Source organism: Meleagris gallopavo, chromosome 11 (assembly GCF_000146605.3).
Source record: "Meleagris gallopavo isolate NT-WF06-2002-E0010 breed Aviagen turkey brand Nicholas breeding stock chromosome 11, Turkey_5.1, whole genome shotgun sequence".
Classification (NCBI taxonomy): Eukaryota; Metazoa; Chordata; class Aves; order Galliformes; family Phasianidae; genus Meleagris; species Meleagris gallopavo.
This window is the reverse complement of record NC_015021.2, coordinates 23,660,607-23,678,404: the sequence shown is the minus strand read 5'-3', so window position 1 is coordinate 23,678,404 and position 17,798 is coordinate 23,660,607. Positions and strand designations below refer to the sequence as shown.

General features: G+C 37.9%; 1 protein-coding gene across 2 annotated transcripts in view; it reads left to right on the top strand.

The window, feature by feature from the left end:
* GYG1 (glycogenin 1) overlaps window positions 1-15,301 on the top strand; it is a 16,504-nt gene extending 1,203 nt beyond the window's left edge. Inside the window, exons 2-8 of one of the 2 annotated variants that reach the window (XM_010717080.3) lie at window positions 3,043-3,178; window positions 4,765-4,939; window positions 5,304-5,466; window positions 9,486-9,612; window positions 13,111-13,330; window positions 14,271-14,321; window positions 14,540-15,301. In XM_010717080.3, the coding sequence (XP_010715382.1) occupies window positions 3,043-3,178; window positions 4,765-4,939; window positions 5,304-5,466; window positions 9,486-9,612; window positions 13,111-13,330; window positions 14,271-14,321; window positions 14,540-14,710 (1,043 nt within the window). In that variant the 3' untranslated portion in view covers window positions 14,711-15,301. The remainder of the gene's footprint in view (window positions 1-3,042; window positions 3,179-4,764; window positions 4,940-5,303; window positions 5,467-9,485; window positions 9,613-13,110; window positions 13,331-14,270; window positions 14,322-14,539) is intronic. The other variant, XM_010717081.3, reaches the window with a different exon arrangement.
* The last annotated feature ends 2,497 nt before the right edge of the window (window positions 15,302-17,798 follow it).

Below are 17,798 nucleotides of genomic sequence, written 5' to 3'. Positions count from 1 at the left end.
TGTGAAGTCGGCGCGCTCCTCAGCCGCGTCCCGGCCGCGTCGCAGGGTTGGGGCGGGCCGCGCCGGCTCCTATTTTTAAGTGGCCGTCCCTGCCAGCTGCAGGCTGTTGACCTCGGCCTGATCTGCGTTAAGATGCAGAAGCGCGGTAGGCCGATGCTGCAGCCGGTGCGGTCTGGGGCTGCCCGAGAAGTGGGGATGGGGGTCTTGTGGGCCGGGAGGACGCTCCTGCTGCCCCGCTCCGCGCCGCCCCCTCGGCTCCGAGGCCTTGCTGCCGGCTGGAGGGATGCGGTCTGAGAAGCGAGGGGGCGTGGGGAACTCCCAGCTGGCCTGCGGAGAACACGCAGCCCCGTTCCTGAAACGCTGCAGGCAGTGCGTAACTTCTGAGCGTCCCGACAGCGCGCTGAGCGCGTCGCCGCCGCCGCTTCGAGTGTGCTGGCCTTTCTTTCTATCGGATTTTTCTTCGATTTTTCTGGTGGAGCTGTCAGCAATGTCGATTCCCCTCTCACGTCTGGAAGGCTGTAGGGGATTGTTCCTCACTTCCCCATGCGCATCTCGTTCAGATGCTCTTGCCTTTGAGAATCCTGTACTCAGGACTGAGAGGTTATAACAGAGCAGAATAGACAGCGGTGAGAACGCTGGGTGTGCCGGATATCCAAAACAAGTTAAAAGCTCGCAGGTTAAGTACACAGCGTGTGGAGCAGACACCAGTCCACTGCTGCATGCTGTCCCACGAAGGGTTGATCATGGCTTGGGCTTCCAGAATGCTCTCTTATATGTGTGGGGAAGGGAGCAGTGCCAAGACTCTTCTGTAGAAGCTTCTCCCTGGCTGCTGTTATAACTACATAATTAGGAAGGCATGCATATAACTCACGTTGTCTGTATTGCAGCTATGCTAAGTGCTAGCTATGTTTTAGGGATAATGATGACTCCAGTGTGAGCATAACCTATACACATGATAAACTTTTGTATTATGATAAGTGGGCTAATCTCTTGCAGATTTAACTTTCATTTTAAACAGTAACTGGTCTTGGCTAGATTGTGCATGTTTTTGTGTGTATAATGCATGAACATACTTGTACTATGACTGTACTTTAGAGAAGGTATGGAATAGTTTCCGAAGTCTTTAATAAAGTATATTTTTACTGATTTTCAGTGCTATAAAAGTTGTGAATATTCTTCTATCAGGCAGTTGTAGTTCATCCTACTGCAGTTGAGATATAATCGGGAATTTTTAACCCTTACTTCCCTGTTAAATTGACTTTATTTTCACTAAAACCTTTGTGTGTGTCATGCAAGCTGCCTAATCAGTAGATTTTTTTGAGGTGTATGAAAGCTAAAAGTTAAATTAAAAAGTCTAGTTTGTCAGTAGCAAGAATGTCTTACACTGCTGGAAGGGGAAAATAATTCAGCTAAATGTTGCTGGCATATAATTGTACTCTGGCTGTGTTGGATTTGTAGTGAGTTCTCTATCAGTATATAATGGCAGATGTGTATTTATTGAGTAGCTGAGAAGCAGTGTGCAAATTCAGTAATAAACATGGATCCCTACTAGAAGGGTGTTTATACCAGTTAAGATTTTACACACCTGCTGTTTGTAAAGCTTCAAAGCTCTCAAGAGGCTGGAGATCGTTCTTTGGATTTGCTGAACTATGTGAACTACTACAGATTAAGTGAAATGGAAAAAAAGAGTATTGGTTTCTGGTATTTATAGAAGCTTTCTTAAATTTTGTAATTGACTACCATAATCTGTTTCATGGGACTAGTTGCTTTTGCTGCTAAGAGAAGTATATGCCAGCAACAAAACCCTCTAGAGTTTTAAACCAAGTTTGCTGTGCTTAGAGGCAATTATCATATGTGAGTTTATTGCCAGCAGTTCAGATGGCAGTAATTTTAAAAGATACAAATGAAAATGTGACTCAACTCATGATGTAGCAGTCGTCCCTAAAAGCAATCTTTCTGAAAACACAGCAGTCAGTATTTTAGTCTTACTACTACACTTGATTTTAGGCTACAGAGTGCCCAGAGCCTTCACTCAACATCTTCATCTAATCAACCTTTGTAAAGAAGAGTTATTTTCCAAATGAACTTTTAATGTGAAAATCAGTTTCTGAAATTCTTTGCAAGAAAATATTTTGCTCGTAATGTCAAAAATGATTTTTTAGGAGAAAAGTATGCTTCTTGATAAAGGGTTGTAGCTTATAAAAGGCTACTATGTAATAACAGTTGTCAGTGAACTGAAGGGGTTTAGAAGCTGTTTGACTGTGTCAGTCCTATCTTGGCAAAAGTTTGCATTATATGGCCTCGGTGAAACATACAACAATGTGATGCATATTTTTAAAATACTGTTGAAGTAACATTATATACTTGATAGTAACAATCTAGCTCTACTTCTCTTGTGAGAGTTAACTGAAGAGCAAAAATGATTGTTAATCATATTACTAGATGTTTCCCATTTAAATCTTGCTTTCTTGTTAAACAGCTGCAACCATTTATTTCTTGGTGAACAACTCATCTTCAATAAAAGTGCTGTCCAGGATCTAAATCAAAGTTTACTTTCATTTGAAGATGAAAAAAAAAACAAAAACCTATACTACCTTCAGGTTCACAGCTGAACCCAGTGTAGCTTTATGAAACTGTACCATTAGTAACTTTAGAAAAAAATGCAAGCGTACTGACTCCAATACTGTTAGCTTAAAAATAACATATAATTAGCTAAATAAATGTCTCCAGTCCTTTTAGATACTATCTAGCATTGGGATGTCATACTTAACCTGTAGGAAAATTAAAACTGGCTTTATCTTGCAATAGTCTTTGTTTAATTTTTTATTCTACTTCTGCACGTGTCAAGTTATTAATGGCAAGTATAGCTATGTAATAGTAACATTCTTCATTTTACCTTATGGGTAGGCCCAGTACACAGATTTAAAGGGTGTGTCTTAAAGATCTTTCAACATGGTTATCTAAGAATACTAGATTTCTAGTATATTTAACTCAGAATAAAGTAATGGATTGTGCAACTTTGACCAAGTTAATTTCTTCTAGACCAGTCTTTTGTGACTCTAGCCACAAATGATTCCTATGTGAAAGGAGCGCTTGTACTTGGTTCATCCTTGCAACAGTCTGGAACAACGAGGAAGCTGACTGCACTCATAACTCCTCAGGTTTCTGATCCAATGAGGTAAGGTCGCTTAAATATGTCAAACTGCCACAGCTCCTGCTGATGTGAAGGTTGAAGAAAGTTAAATTTCTTGATAGTAACTTTCCAAAATTCTGAAAATTTAACTAAGCCTAGGAGAATTAATTTAAACTATCTGGAATTCTATGAGGGATTCAGACTTGAAAGTTTCGTGGCTTTTCTTGTATGATAGGTTAAAAAATACTCAATAGTTAGAGCACTATAATTTGACTTGATATTCTAATTGGATCTTTGCTCTTTTGTAGTCCTTCTTAGGATTGTCTGACAACGCAACGTTGCCCAGGCCTTCAGTAGCAGTACACACATGCATGTGGTAGCGGGGAATTAGTATCTACTTATCTCATAGAAGCATTGTGCCACTGCAACATTATTGAAATCTAGCAGATATTTCAGATGAAATTCTATCATGAGAGAATAAAATGAGTAGAACAAGAGTAGCATCAAGTATGATAAATCATCAAAACAAGAGGCATTTGAGTCTCACCACGGTAAGATAAATTAAGACAGCTACTTTTCACAAGCTCACTAGAAACTAGTCTCAGCGTGGAACTGACAGAATACTTTTTTCATGTGTAAGGGCTGGGATGGCAGGTTGGGTGAGTGATGACTTGCTGTACGATCAATATTTCCTACACGGGGAACTTCTGAAGATCACTGATAAAGAGAATAATAGCTCAGAAACAAATGGGCTGAATCTCTGGAGAGTTCTGTGACAGCTGAATAGCCTTGTCATTATAAAAACAGTGGTACATCTGTTCTAATTTAAGTGATTTCAAGCCTTCAGAATGAATTGCACAGGTGTGCCTACTGTATTAGTGCAACACAGTACTGTAACCTTATAACATCTATAGCAACCAATAGATACCTGTCTTTCTGGTGATGTAAGCGGAACTTGAGTTTCATACTCTGTATCTACAGCTTACACCTTATATTCAGATGTAGCTGTTGTACTAAACTGTCAATGTAAAGACATCTTGCAAAGCAGAGTTCTAAAACTCATTTACAAGCTCTGTGGCTCAGATTGTACTGATAATTGTGTAGCATTCAAGATGCTATATAGAATAGGTAGTTTCTTTACAGGTGCTTCAAATTTTTTAAGCTGTGTAAACTTCTATTGAATTAAGCAGTGATGGCAAAGCAAAGGATATCTGTCAAGGGGAAAAAAATCATATGCTTCCTGAGAACTTAAGAATCAACCTCAAGGCAAACATGATACTAGGTAAAAATGGTACTGTATGCAGAGCCACAACTAAGTGAGCCCTTAAAGCTTTCTGGATAAAGAAATTTCTTGCAACTGGGTCTAATCACATGGCTTTAGTGGTCACAAATTCAGAATGGTGTTATTGCATAACTTCCTTTTCAACTGATCAGAGTTCAGCTAGTTCTTTGTTACAAACTAGAAACCTTGAGACTGATATGCAAGGTTATGAATTCCCACATGTGTAGTCAACTTTCTGATGGCATAAGAAATACTGACAGGTTCCCTTTTGCTTTACTTTTGTTCATGGAATCTATTAAGCAGTCTAATAGTGGAGCAACATAAATCTTGACAACTTATCTCTCCACAGGAATACACTAGAGAAAGTATTTGATGAAGTCATTTTGGTAGACATCTTGGATAGCAGGGACTCAGCACATTTAGCATTACTGAAAAGACCTGAGCTGGGTATCACATTAACGAAGCTTCACTGCTGGGAACTGACACAGTTTTCAAAATGTGTTTTCATGGATGCAGACACAATGGTAAGTGGTCATGTCACAAAGAGGTACCAGGAGACCTGATATGAGGGTTGTTGGTTGGTTGGATTATTACTTTTTTGGTGATGTTTTATTCCTTTTGAGGGGAAGAAGGGGTAATGGAGCTATTTTTGCTGTTTAGACTAATAACTATCTAAAAATGTGCATACACTTATTCCTAAATAATTCCCTTTAACATGTAGTCTGTGGGCACTATCTCCGTAAAGTATCATCTTCAATAAGACAAGAGCATCAATATGAGAATTTTCTTTCATGTCTTAAGATGGATGTCAAATATCCATTTAAAAAAGATACCCCCAATTCCTACCCTAGAAACCAGAAAGCCATTTTTTGCCCCCCCTACAACTAGGTTTTGTCAAATATCGATGAGCTTTTTGAGAGAGAAGAGTTGTCTGCAGCACCAGATCCAGGCTGGCCTGATTGTTTTAATTCTGGAGTTTTTGTTTACCGACCTTCCATTGAAACATACAATCAGCTGTTACAGTTTGCCACAGAGAAAGGCAGCTTTGATGGTATGTATTAATTTGTATTCCAATATAAGTTAGACCAAAATAGTAATGGTGGTTGGGATGACACAGGAACTAGATATGTTTCATAGGGGCTGTGTATGATGGAATTCTAAACTCCAATGTAACTACACAAAATCGCATTATCACAGTGAAAGATAATATTCCAGTATATAAAATAACTACTTTCTTCAGATTTCCTGGAATGACAAATGAGAGTCAGCTTCTATAAGCATTAGCAATGCAGAATCACAGAACACTAAGCTTTGACATGTAACAAGTACAGTAAATGCATTAACAAATTGAACAGTACTATAGAGCAGTACTATACTTTAAATTCAGCTCTTCTGAAGTCTCTGGTACTCAAGGCTGTGCAAACTGAAATTGATGTGGTATGAAAAAACTGAACTGTAGTACTGAACAACTTGAGTATAGCTTCAGAGAATCTCAAAATACTTGAAGGTGTAACAGTCTCTTGATATGCATGTGATAGCTTCTTTATAGGATGGTGACCAGATTTTTCCCCAATATGGTGTGCATAGCATCGGTTGTTATCGGTTGCTATTAGTCACTGTACCAAATTTAAGCTTGAAAAGCCAACTTTTGATGTCTGCTAGTCTTGGCAATCTATAACCATTGCAGTAAATGCACATATTCCTTGAAGTCCGTTGTAGTTAAAAACTTACTAAAAAAAAAAAAAACCAGACTTGTCTCAGTTGCTAAATTTATCTACCTACTGTGGCGTGAAATAAAGTTTTACAAAAAGTACTGCAGAAAACTGTAATAAGACCATTAAATTGTACTTTTACTTGTAACGGATAAAAATTTTAGATGTCACTCCTACTTCACAGAATTATCTCTGTTAATTCATGGGTTCCTATGTGTGGCCTCCTAGAGAGCATATGTCTCAGCTGGATGCTTAGTGTGAATAACCTAGTGAAAATGAGTACTGTAACAAAGGGATCTATCTGTACCTCATGACTAACAAGGCAGTGGTTGATAGCTCTAGGAGTGTTTTCTCATATTGGAGGTAAATTGGTCTTCTAGATGTGGGGAATCAACCTTTTATTAGAGTAGATAGTGCTAGGACAAGGGGGAATGGTTTTAAGCTCAATGAGGGAAGTTTTAGATTGGATGTCACGGGGAAGTTCTTCACAGAGAGTGATGAGGTGCTGGATCAGGCTGCCCAGAGAGGCTGTGGATGCTCTGTCTCTGGAGATGTTCAAGACCAGGCTGGATGGGGCCCTGGGCAGCATGGTCTAGTACCAGATCTGGAGGTTGGTGGCCCTGCTTTTGTGGCAGGGAGATTGGAACTTGATGATCCTTGGGGTCCCTTCCAATCCAAGCCATACTATGATTCTATGTGCCAAAAGCTATAAGATGGTACTGAATTTGCATTTAAAAAAGAGGAAGTTGACTGTTGAAGAGTTCCAGGTACATCTGAGATTTGTCTTCTCTGAGCCGTGTGCTTGACTCTTAGTAACTACCATCTTTTGGGTGTAAGGCCCTTGTCATTTAAGAGAGTACAACTGCTTCAACAATATTCTTTCTGGCTTCCGAGCTAAAGCCACATAATGATGAAACATCCTTGATGTTGTCTGTGTGCAGCAGTTGTTATAGCTCTTAGTGGAAGAATGGTGGGTTAATCATTTGCCGTCTTTTAGAAGTGTAATTTTTTCTTTAGCTATGAACTTATTCAGGTTTTACTCATTGTAGTAGCAACCTGAGTAATGAGACAGTGGAGACTATTATTACTTGTGTAAGATGCTGTTGAGCTTATGAACTTGGGGAGAAAAAGTGTTTAAATTTCAATTGACTTAGACATTAGTAAAAGTTTCTAGGAAACTTCTTATAAGTGAAAATCTGAGAAGTCACTGCCCTTAACAGGGCACAGGAATGCAAACTTCATAATCTACAAGTTATTGAAATCAAACTTTAAACACCCTATCTTCAGGAGTATGAACTAGGAAATACAAGACCTTGTAATGTATCTTGTGGTTATGAACTACAGTAGACAAATAGCTCTTATGTATAATACTTTAGTCTAAGAGTAGTAGAATGACAGCTACTTACATAGAACAACTGCTTTATCTAGCAATGTGAAACTCAAATGGATAATAAGGAACTAGTGGAGGAAAAAAGTCTGGTTTTAAAACAGTTCTGATAGTATCGATACCTTAACTGATATTTCTTGCATAATAGTCTGACTTTTTACTCTGGGATCTAAAACAGTTTTTTTTTTTTTTCATAAAAAGACATGCAGCAGAACTACCTGTAGATATGTGGAGAATATAACTACTGCCTGACTCTCTCACCTTATGTTTAAGGGCTGATTTGTAGAAGACTACTGCTGAAGTCTGAACTAGGACAGCTAAACTTTGATTTCAGTGGCTGCTTTGGCACAAATGCATGTAAACTGAAAAAAAGCTGAGTATGTGGAGCAAGTCTGAGTGAATAAAGTCATGTAGAGTAAGTTAAATACACTGTTTCTACTCCTTTAGTTACAAGCTACCTCTTCTGAGAGGGCCTCCAAGACCAAACCAAGACTTAGTTTTGGTTTAGAACTTAGTGTTATGAATGCATATGCTAAATCAGAAGTTAAAATGTTATATAACTGAGTAAAGACCAGGGAACTTGTCTAGGTCCTCTGACTTTGCTCTCTTGCGAAAGGGAACTTGTTCAAAAGCGCTTTGCATCTTTAGGGGTTGAGAGGAAAGTCAAAGGTTTGCAATTACTGATCTGAGTCTGTAGGCAGTGTCTTGCTCTGCAATCTTCACATATGTTGACTGCTGTAACGGGATACTTAGAACTTATGTTTGTCAGTGTATCTCCTGTAAGTCTAAGCGCATGATCAATATAGACATTTTAATCACAAAAAGCAGATTTTTCTCAAACCACACTAAGGATGTAAACTTTAGTACTATGCTGTACATAAATGTAGGCAATTAGGAAAAGATGATTTTTTTTTTGAGTCAGCAGATACTGAGTGCTTCAAAAAATAAAAGATTAAGGGATGGTATATGTTTTATTTTAAGTATGCTATGTTTCTCTGCTGTTTAGCATGCTATTTGTGAATGCAGTTATAGGTGAAGAGAAAACAGGAAATGAGATTGAAGAATTCCTCACAACTTTAATTTGTGAGAGAAAGCATAGCTGAAATTACTGAATATACTTAGTCTAAGTAGATTCCCTGCAATAAATATATAGTTTTTACTTCTCAATAGCTCCTGGTCAGCTGGCCTACTTTGGGGCAGGAGCTTTTTTTTTTTTTAACTACCCTACTACTGGCATACCAAACAACTTCAAACTCATTGACTTCATTACAACTTCTGCTTGCAAACTGATAGGTGAGCCATCCCAGCACTGTACCTCTGGTCATGATGTACGTGGCTGCCCTCAGTTAGGGGTTAATTGGTGGCTTTATAGGACAGAACTAGGAACTTCTATTGCATGGATTTGATTTCTATTGCATGGATTTAAGTTTTATTAGTGCTGTCACTGAGAGAGAATGTGCTTTCCTGGCCAGATTGCAATGTAGATAGGTGCATCCAAGGTTGCAGGTCTAAAAGACCACTGATACCTTGAGTCTAGCCCCAAGGCCTTGGTCATGTATCTATAAGCATAAGTAATAAAATTAATGGTGGTCACTTGATCATCTGAGCTGCAGCTTTCCTGAAGATCTACAGGACCCAATTGTCAAATCCTTTTTTCTGCTGTCTTACACTGCTTGAAGCTACACTGTAAAAGACTGAATGGCAGGGTTTGTGAGCATCTCATGGTCTTTAGGTAAGAAAAGTAACCTTACATGCTACCTTTTTCATTGTTTGCATTTTTTTAAAAATATCAAAGACTGCAAGGCTTACAGGGTTGCTTACAAACAAACTGTAGAACTCACTGCCAAACTCCTAATGTACCTGACAAACTACATTATCAGCTTCTTAATTAGGAAGGATTGGTGGAGTAGATTGAGAAGATTCTAAAGCATTTGTATAATGCTTGTCGCCTACTAATGCATTCTCTTTCAGGTGCAGACCAGGGGTTATTAAACACCTTCTTCAGCAGCTGGGCAACAACAGACATGAACAAACATCTACCATTTATTTATAATTTGAGCAGCACTTCTGTATACTCTTACCTTCCAGCATTTAAAGCGTGAGTTCAAAATTCTAAAAAGATTTTCAGAGCATATATAAACTAATGTCTTGTAATGTAATGAACAGTGTGAACTTGAAAGGTTTTTCTAAATGGAGACCATTGTTGTGATTTAATATACTGTGTACTGAATTTCTAGTAATTAAATGAATCATCTTATGATGAAAGATGAGCATTGTAAACTGTACTAGTAAGTTAAATAACCGACTCCTAGGGTAGCGTTAACATTGATTCAGAGAAAGCACATTTAACAGCTCACTTGCAGAAGGGAGAATTACAGCTCCAATACTGGATATTGATTGTTAGAGGTCTAGCCAAAGACAATAGCTCTTGTGTCATCTTAAGATGAACATCAACATGTCATTGTTGATATTGTTCCTGTCTAGATAATTTGCCTTAATCACTCAAATTACTTAGATTAACTACCGGTTGTGAAATACTTTTACCAAACGTTCACATAAACATAGTGAAAAAAGACTTGCACAGAGTTAGAATTCTCACCCAACAGTCCTTCTAGATCTGAGTTCCCCAAGTAAGAGTAAAAGGGAACAAAGGTAATATATTATTGTATACTTCCAGCATAAGGAAAAACCTGACTCTTCCTTAACAGTATTAAATTAGGCTTGCAAGTAAACACTCTGGTGGTGGCAAGGTCACTCTGCTAGAAGAGACAGAAGGAAAGGGGACAGCAGGAAAAGCAAGCTGTAATGTTACACCTAAACCCATATTCATTAAGAGCTGTGAATGCTGGGGGAAGGGGGGAAGTACCAATTGCATGAAAACAATCTGATATTTGAATGACATGAAGCTATTAGTGTCTAAAGCAGTAGCTAGCATAAGCAGGACTGTGCTGGCTCAAGATCAAATTATGTCTTGTGATCAGAACAGCATCTGAAATACTGTCATGCTAAAAGTGGAGTACTTATTTAAAGAAATACATGCAAGCCTGAGAATGACTAAGTAGTTCAATAACATTTGATAAGCTAACATCTATTGTAAAGTATGTGTTCTTTTCATGGCTGCTTGCTTCACAGTCACATAACCTTAAATTTACAAATGATCTTGTCACCAGAACGGACATATTGAACTGGGTGCTCCGGACAAAGATTCTATATAACTGATTCAATCAGTTGCCAGCTGAACTCAGAAGACCGTCAGAAACTATTATGCTGGAAGCACAGCCCTTTTAAGTAGAATGTTCTTTTCAGCAGGTGGAACAACTTCTCTTGGTTAAATCAGCAGTTACTCAGTAATCATCAGCTGACATAGACTGAAATTTAAATGTACTGACATCAATAGCAAAGTCCTTCATAGCGTTGTAAAGCAACACTAAATTTCACATATCGGTAATCCTTTCTCCACTGGAAAATGCCACATTAGGACAAATGGTGTCTAACTTCAAAACATTGTCTTTTATGAGAGATGAGGAAAAAAGATTAGTTACTCTGTCAAGTGTAGACCAAAGCTTTCTAACAGTTCAGCTTAAATGACAGAAGAAAGTACTGCATCTAGAAAGCAGATACTGAGGATATCCTAGAAGTCTGACATCTGTCATTTGTTGTACAGGTCTTCAGTGGATGGAATACTAAGAATACACTTCATTTGCAGAAACAGTGTAACATGAAACTTCTCAGGCATTCTCTAGCTTAAGTAGCCTTGATTTTTAAACAATGACAGGTTTCTTCAGAGTGACAGTAGCCTAAGATGAAGAAAACTAGATAGCGGTGTCACAACTAATAACTGAGGTAGCCATACTAAGCTGAATCTTGACATGTGGGTTTTAAACTTAGAGCCTGGGAAATTACCTCCTCCAGGCAGGTTGTTTGCTTGCAATTATTGCAGTTCTAGACAGTGTTTCACACATGCATGGGTTTTCATTCAGAATCAGCTGTGTTTGAAACACTGGGTCAAGTTTGACTGAAATACAGTCAAGTACTTCACAGGAGCAATGCATATTGTTTTGTTTTGTATATTTTCAGGTATTTGAAACATACCTGTGCAGCCTCTATGTAGAAGAACTCAAATATCCAAATTCTAGTCAAGATGACCAGAATATACTTAATTAAAAAGTTATTAGACAAAGCTGTTTAGTATTATCCTTTTTAGAGGAAATCCTAACTTGACACAAAGAGCTGAATGAGACAGTCACTGTTACTAGAGAATTCTCAAAACTGACTCCAGGTAAACTCTGTCTGGAATTATATGAGGGCTCCCCTGAAAGTAATGCCTGCAATTTTATTTTGGCCCATGACATCAGAGGTGGATGTTGGTGGTATGGCAGTAGAGGCTGAACCAGTGTTCCATTAGATTTTGTTGCCATGTGACATATCACAGCAGAGCGGCAGTCTGACAGAATGGTGTCTGACATGGAAGTGCGGATGAAGCAAAGGTGTGGAATTGAACTGCTCCACATGGGAAAATAATGGTACCCATTGACATTCATTAGTGCTTGCTGAATATTTATGGAAACCAAACAGTGGATATCAGCACTTGAGGCAGTAGGTGGTGCATTTCAGCAGTGGCAACAGGTTTGTGAAAGACTAGCTGAGTTTTGGACAGCCATGCAGATTTTTGCAAGCGTGGCATGCAGGCTCTTATTGCTGGCGAAAATACAGAGTGAGTGATGGTGACAGTGTTGAAAAAGTGTTTTGTAGCTGATAATTAGTTCTATGCAATACTATTATTGTGTTCTTCAAAGCTGATTTAGTTTCCATGGAAATAAATAGGAGGCATTACTTTCAGAGCAACCTATGTAGAATAATGGAATAAATACTGTATCTTTTAAGTTCTTTACTGCAGGAGATGGATCTCATTTATATTCATAATGCGAAAAGAACATAGTGGTAACAGTTGGAACAAAGCTTGATGCCTATGTTGAAATGGGAGTTAAGATAGCTCAAGAAACTTATTTTAATAACAAAAAATAGGATTTAGTAAGTAATGGTTGGCTTTCAAGCAGGACTTTGCAGTGAGATCAGAAGTTCTGAAATAGCTTGATTATAAAAAGCTTTATTTTGCAGAGGCAGTCTTGTAGAAGGGCCTTTTGGTGTTCCCTTCTATGGAAAGATTTAGAGTTTCTCTAGTACATTAACTATATAATGCTTGTAATGCTTAGCTAGCTGGTTCACTGACTTTGCAGTAGAATTTTTTTCACTTTTAAAACTAGTTCTGATTGCAGTGGCTGTTTGAGACTGCTGTCTCCTGAGCTGTGATCATCACTACCTAAAGAGTTGTCTGTAAGTACTTAAATAGTTCATTAGGTTTAAATTGTATTCTGACTAGTGTAATGTAGAATTGTTTGCATTTTAAGTAGAGATGCTTTCAGACCCAGTAGGCATTGACAATCTTACCTTTAGTGTTTAGTCTCCTAAATATATTCATATTTCTATTTTCTGGATACTTGCAAAAACAGGTTTGTTTTTTTTTTTGTCTGATAGTCAAAGCATTTGTTTTCTAGACATTTGCAAATTATGGGTTCTGACTTTCTCTTTCCAACAGATTTGGTTCAAGTACTAAAGTGGTGCATTTTCTGGGAAGCACAAAGCCATGGAACTATACATATGACTCCAGAACAAAGAGTGTAGAAGGCAATATCAATGATCCTAAAATTGTTCACCCAGAATTCCTCAACATGTGGTGGGATACCTATACAGTTAATATTTTACCCTTGCTAGAACAGAAAGAAGTTGATGAAGAAAATACCACAGGTGTAAACATGGTATGTATCTGTTTAATCAATGGATATACAGATGGTATAGATATATATATATCCAGGAGCTTGGCTAATATAATTTATATTGGAGAAATAAGAGAAAATCACTCACCCTGTCCTGGGCTCGCGAGATAAACTCCTGATGGAGCGGATCTCCAGAGAGATCCTTCCCTACTGGCAGTCAGCTCTTAAATGGGTCTAGGAGAGGTGGAGCCAGGCTCCACCCCTTCCTGCAGCACAGGTGAATTGCCTTCACCTGTGCTCCCATGGCTGACTCATTGCTTGCCTCAGGTGATCAGTCAAAGGTTCAGGCCATGATTCAGCAGCCCCATACAGTATCTTAATATTCTTGTGGAAATTACCTATGCAAACGAAATAGATTTTGTGCTATCTCACTTGTTTCCCCTCCTGTGCAACTCAAAGCATGGGTGTGGTTTAGTTAGTGAGATACAGAGATTCTTGTTTTTTTTCTTCTTTCATTTCTGGAATAAAGAATAATACAGATTAGAAGAATATTATAGTGGTCTTGAGCATAGCTGACTGTTTGCTTAAAATTAAGTGCAAAATGATGCACCAGAAACGATAGTGTAGTAACTTCAGTAAACTCACCCTTAATGTGCTGCAACTATTAAAGTTCTCAAACACAAGAACCCCAGTTGAGCATGCAATATACACTTGCAGTCTTGCCTGGTACAACCTACCTAGGTAGGCCTGCAATAATTAGAGAATAGGTTACTTAAATAGACTTGCAGTGATGAATGTTGATACTTGCAAAGCCAAAATAATGCTTCTAATTCTTAAACAGAATTCAGTAGTATGTCTGCAAACTTTAGTCTCAAATTAGTACAGTGGCTGTTCTAAGTTTTTAATCCTTCTAAGCCTAAAGTTACTGATCTCTGGAGATGTGCTCTATCTTTTAAAACTTTTTCTAATGAACTGTTTGCAGCTATCAGGCTTGATCTGTACTCTGGCTTTCTCTTGTGGCTTTTGTAGAGAGGTACGAAGAACTTAACCCCTGACCCTCGCTCCCCCACCTCTTTCCTTGAATGATTGTTACTTTGCTTTATTTTGCTAGGAAAGCTGCACAGTCCCTGCTTGTTGGTGATGCTTAGTGCTATGCATGAGAACATCTACTTGGTTGCCCTCCTATGTGGCTGTTGCTTGCTTAAAGTATGCAAAATCTGTCTGTATTTTTTACTCTGCCTTTTATTTTAGGCAGAGGTTACAGAGGCAGTGTCCCATATGTCGGTATCAGCACCATCACCAGTATTACCAAGCATATCTTCAGAAGAACGCAAGGCTCGGTGGGAACAAGGCCAAGCTGACTATATGGGAGTGGATTCTTTTGACAACATCAAGAAGAAACTGGATTCCTACCTTCAGTAGAAGTGCCATTTTCAAACACTGGCACTACAAGGACTTGTTTCAGAACTAACAGCTAGAAATGTTGTAGATGATGGACAATTATGCTTGCTAGTAGCTTGATGGAAAAAATTCTTGGCTGAAGGCCACTGCAGTGCTACAGATAAAGACTGAGCAAGAGCTAGGAAGCAGAATTCCTTGGGCCAATTGTAACTGCCCAGTAACTAGTTTTTCTTACAAGATCTAAAAAAAAAAAAAGCATTTTAAACTACATTTTTCTTATGTTGTGATCAGCTGGCTCAATGTATTAACTGAAACTGGGTTTGCACCTTAACTCATTAAGCTGATTAGCACTGACTCCTTTGCTTGCTATTTTAGATCTAAAATGTGATTTATGATTGCCATTCTGCTTTACCATTAGTGAGAGATAACAGTAATAGCACTGCTTTGATCTTCTAGTCACAACTGCACTGAAGTTTTGACCAGGTTTTTACACATAGTGCCTACAGCATGGCAGAATGCATTTGTTCAGTTCTGTATTCTTCAGGCTTAGTAAACTGAGTTTTTCTGTTACTTGAAATCTTCATGCAAAAATAAAAACTTGTCATGCTTTTCTGTTTTTGTTTTTATTTTTTTTGTAAACTCTCGAGAAAATAAAGAAGAGCTTTGGAGCAATCTAAAATAACCAAACTTTGTTTGTTCCATTCTAGCTATCATTAACAAATGTCCAGCTTCTAGTTCTGTAATTTTTAATGGAGTATGTAATCACTTGCCAGGTTGCTGCTGGAAGAAGTACCTGCAGAATGGAACTAAGAAAAAGAGAATCTGTACAGATTGTTCTTTAGTAACCAAAATAATGTGATATTGTTTTTAAAACAAACACAATGGTGATATTATCTTGGCAAGTAAAGATGAAATATCTGTACCTACACAGATTAGGAAAACTATCTCTTGCCTGTGAGCATTGCCACTATCATGCCATGCATTATATTTTGAGACAGAGAAAAGTAGTAGAAGTACAAGACAAAACTCACAGAAACAGTGTTCTGAAGAGAGGATGGCTGTTTGCCATTAGTTCAGATCCATCTTTTAGCTAGAAGTATAAACAGAACAGAATTACTTAGCATTCAGTTTGGTTCCTATAATCTGTATTAGTCCAAAGGCACGTATATATCTTCTTATATCTTTATAAAGGAGGATTTTGGCAGGAAGCTAGTAAGGATTGTTCAGCTTTAATCCTGGAAATAAACAATTAACAAGCTGCTACTGTTAGCTGGTAAAGCAGAAGATATGATCTGCATGTGAGAGTTAATTGAGGTACTGGTCATTGTTCAGCAAAAATGGTGAAGAGGAGGTTCAGGACAAAGTAACTTACAGATATTTAAAAGTTAATAGCATTTGAACTCTCAGTCATAATGTTACAACTAACAATTTTATTATTTTTTTTAATTTGAAGTTGTTTGAAAGCAGGAAGGGTTAGTAATTACAATCTACAGTTACAAAATACTTTACCCAACAAGTACAAATACTGAAGTTTTGCATGCTCTCAAATATTCTCTGGATAACTTAAATGTACTCTTGAGATCAGCTGAGCAGTCCTAGTTTTGGTCTCCTTTTCTGAACACTTATTAGAGAATCAGCAGGTTCTTTGACTTCTAGTTGCAGACAACTATAAGTGTAAAAAGCATGAGACTACACCAACCTGAAAATTTGGTTTAGCATGTAAGTTTTATTACATTCAAGAAGATAAGATACTGAATAAGAAAAAACCTATATGTTCCCGATTAACAAGTATAGTTAGTAAATAATTAAAGCCTGGGGAAAAAAAAAAATTATACTAGCCCTTGACTCATGTTATAATGTTCAATAAATTAACACTGTCATTTTCCGCCATTGTTTTCTTCGTAATTAACACAGGGAACATTTACAGAAGTGTACAAGCCTTTTTAAATCACCCCATCAGTATAATTTGATACAAACACTTTTTTGTGAACTTTGTACTCAGTGTAGTAACTGCTATATTCAAAACAATCATTCAGAAGCATTTAATGCAGGGGACAAACAAAGATGGTTACTAGCTTTGTCTTTGGAATTAAAGATGCTAAAGTTCATGATTGCAAAACCTCACTTGTAGACCATTCTACACTCCAAGAAAGAACAATAGCCACAGCCTGCTTTTACCTTGTGAAAAGCAAAAAAAAAAAAAAAAAAAAAAGCACCACCAAGAAACTCAGGAACTCAAGTCACTGTACAACTCACCACTAACTCAATTAAGTTTTTTATTTGGCTTTGGAACACTGAACCATCATCTAGTTAAGAGAAAACAATATTGGTAGTTAGTTTCATAATCATTTTTTAACTCAGCCACTCTGTAAAATATCAGTGCTTTTTAAAATAAGCAGTAATGTAGCTTGGCTAGCCATTGAAATGGGCCCCTTGCCAATGGAATTTTAACTTGGAAGAAGGAAACAAAGTCAAATCTCTCATTCATAGTCAGGAGTTGTTTCTCCAGCTTACATCTAAACCTGAAAGTTTATCTTACATAAACTATGCAAAAACCTGACAGTTCATTTGGTTGTACCTCTGCTCTCCCACTTTTTTGTCAGACTTCCAGGGCTGTAACCAGCTACTGGGGCACATTATTCCACTGCTCATGTCTTGTTAATTCTTTGTCTAATAAGCTCAAAGCATCACAGCTCGTTTTCCCTGAGGCTAACAAACTAGTTCCGTGAAAGTGCATTAGCTTGTTAAGCCACGTATTTTGGATTCCTTCAGTTTAAATTATCATGTGCAAACGGAGGCAAATTTTGCCAAGATCTCCCTTAGCTAAATCTTCTATAACATACAAAACTAACAGAAATTTAAAACTGTAAAGATCCTATTGCTCGGCTCTTGAGTACAGCTGAGAAAAGACCGTTTGGACAGAAAATAACAGCTTCCACACACAGGTACAAACTGCTTTTCTGAAGGAAACAATGGCAGGAGCCAGGCATTAACCTCAGTCTACTCCCTCACATGTAGATTTAAATGCAACTGATTGCAAATTATGAAAAATCTCGTGTAAAAATTACACAGAACTGGAACAACTGAAATCTTATAGAGGAAAAAAAAA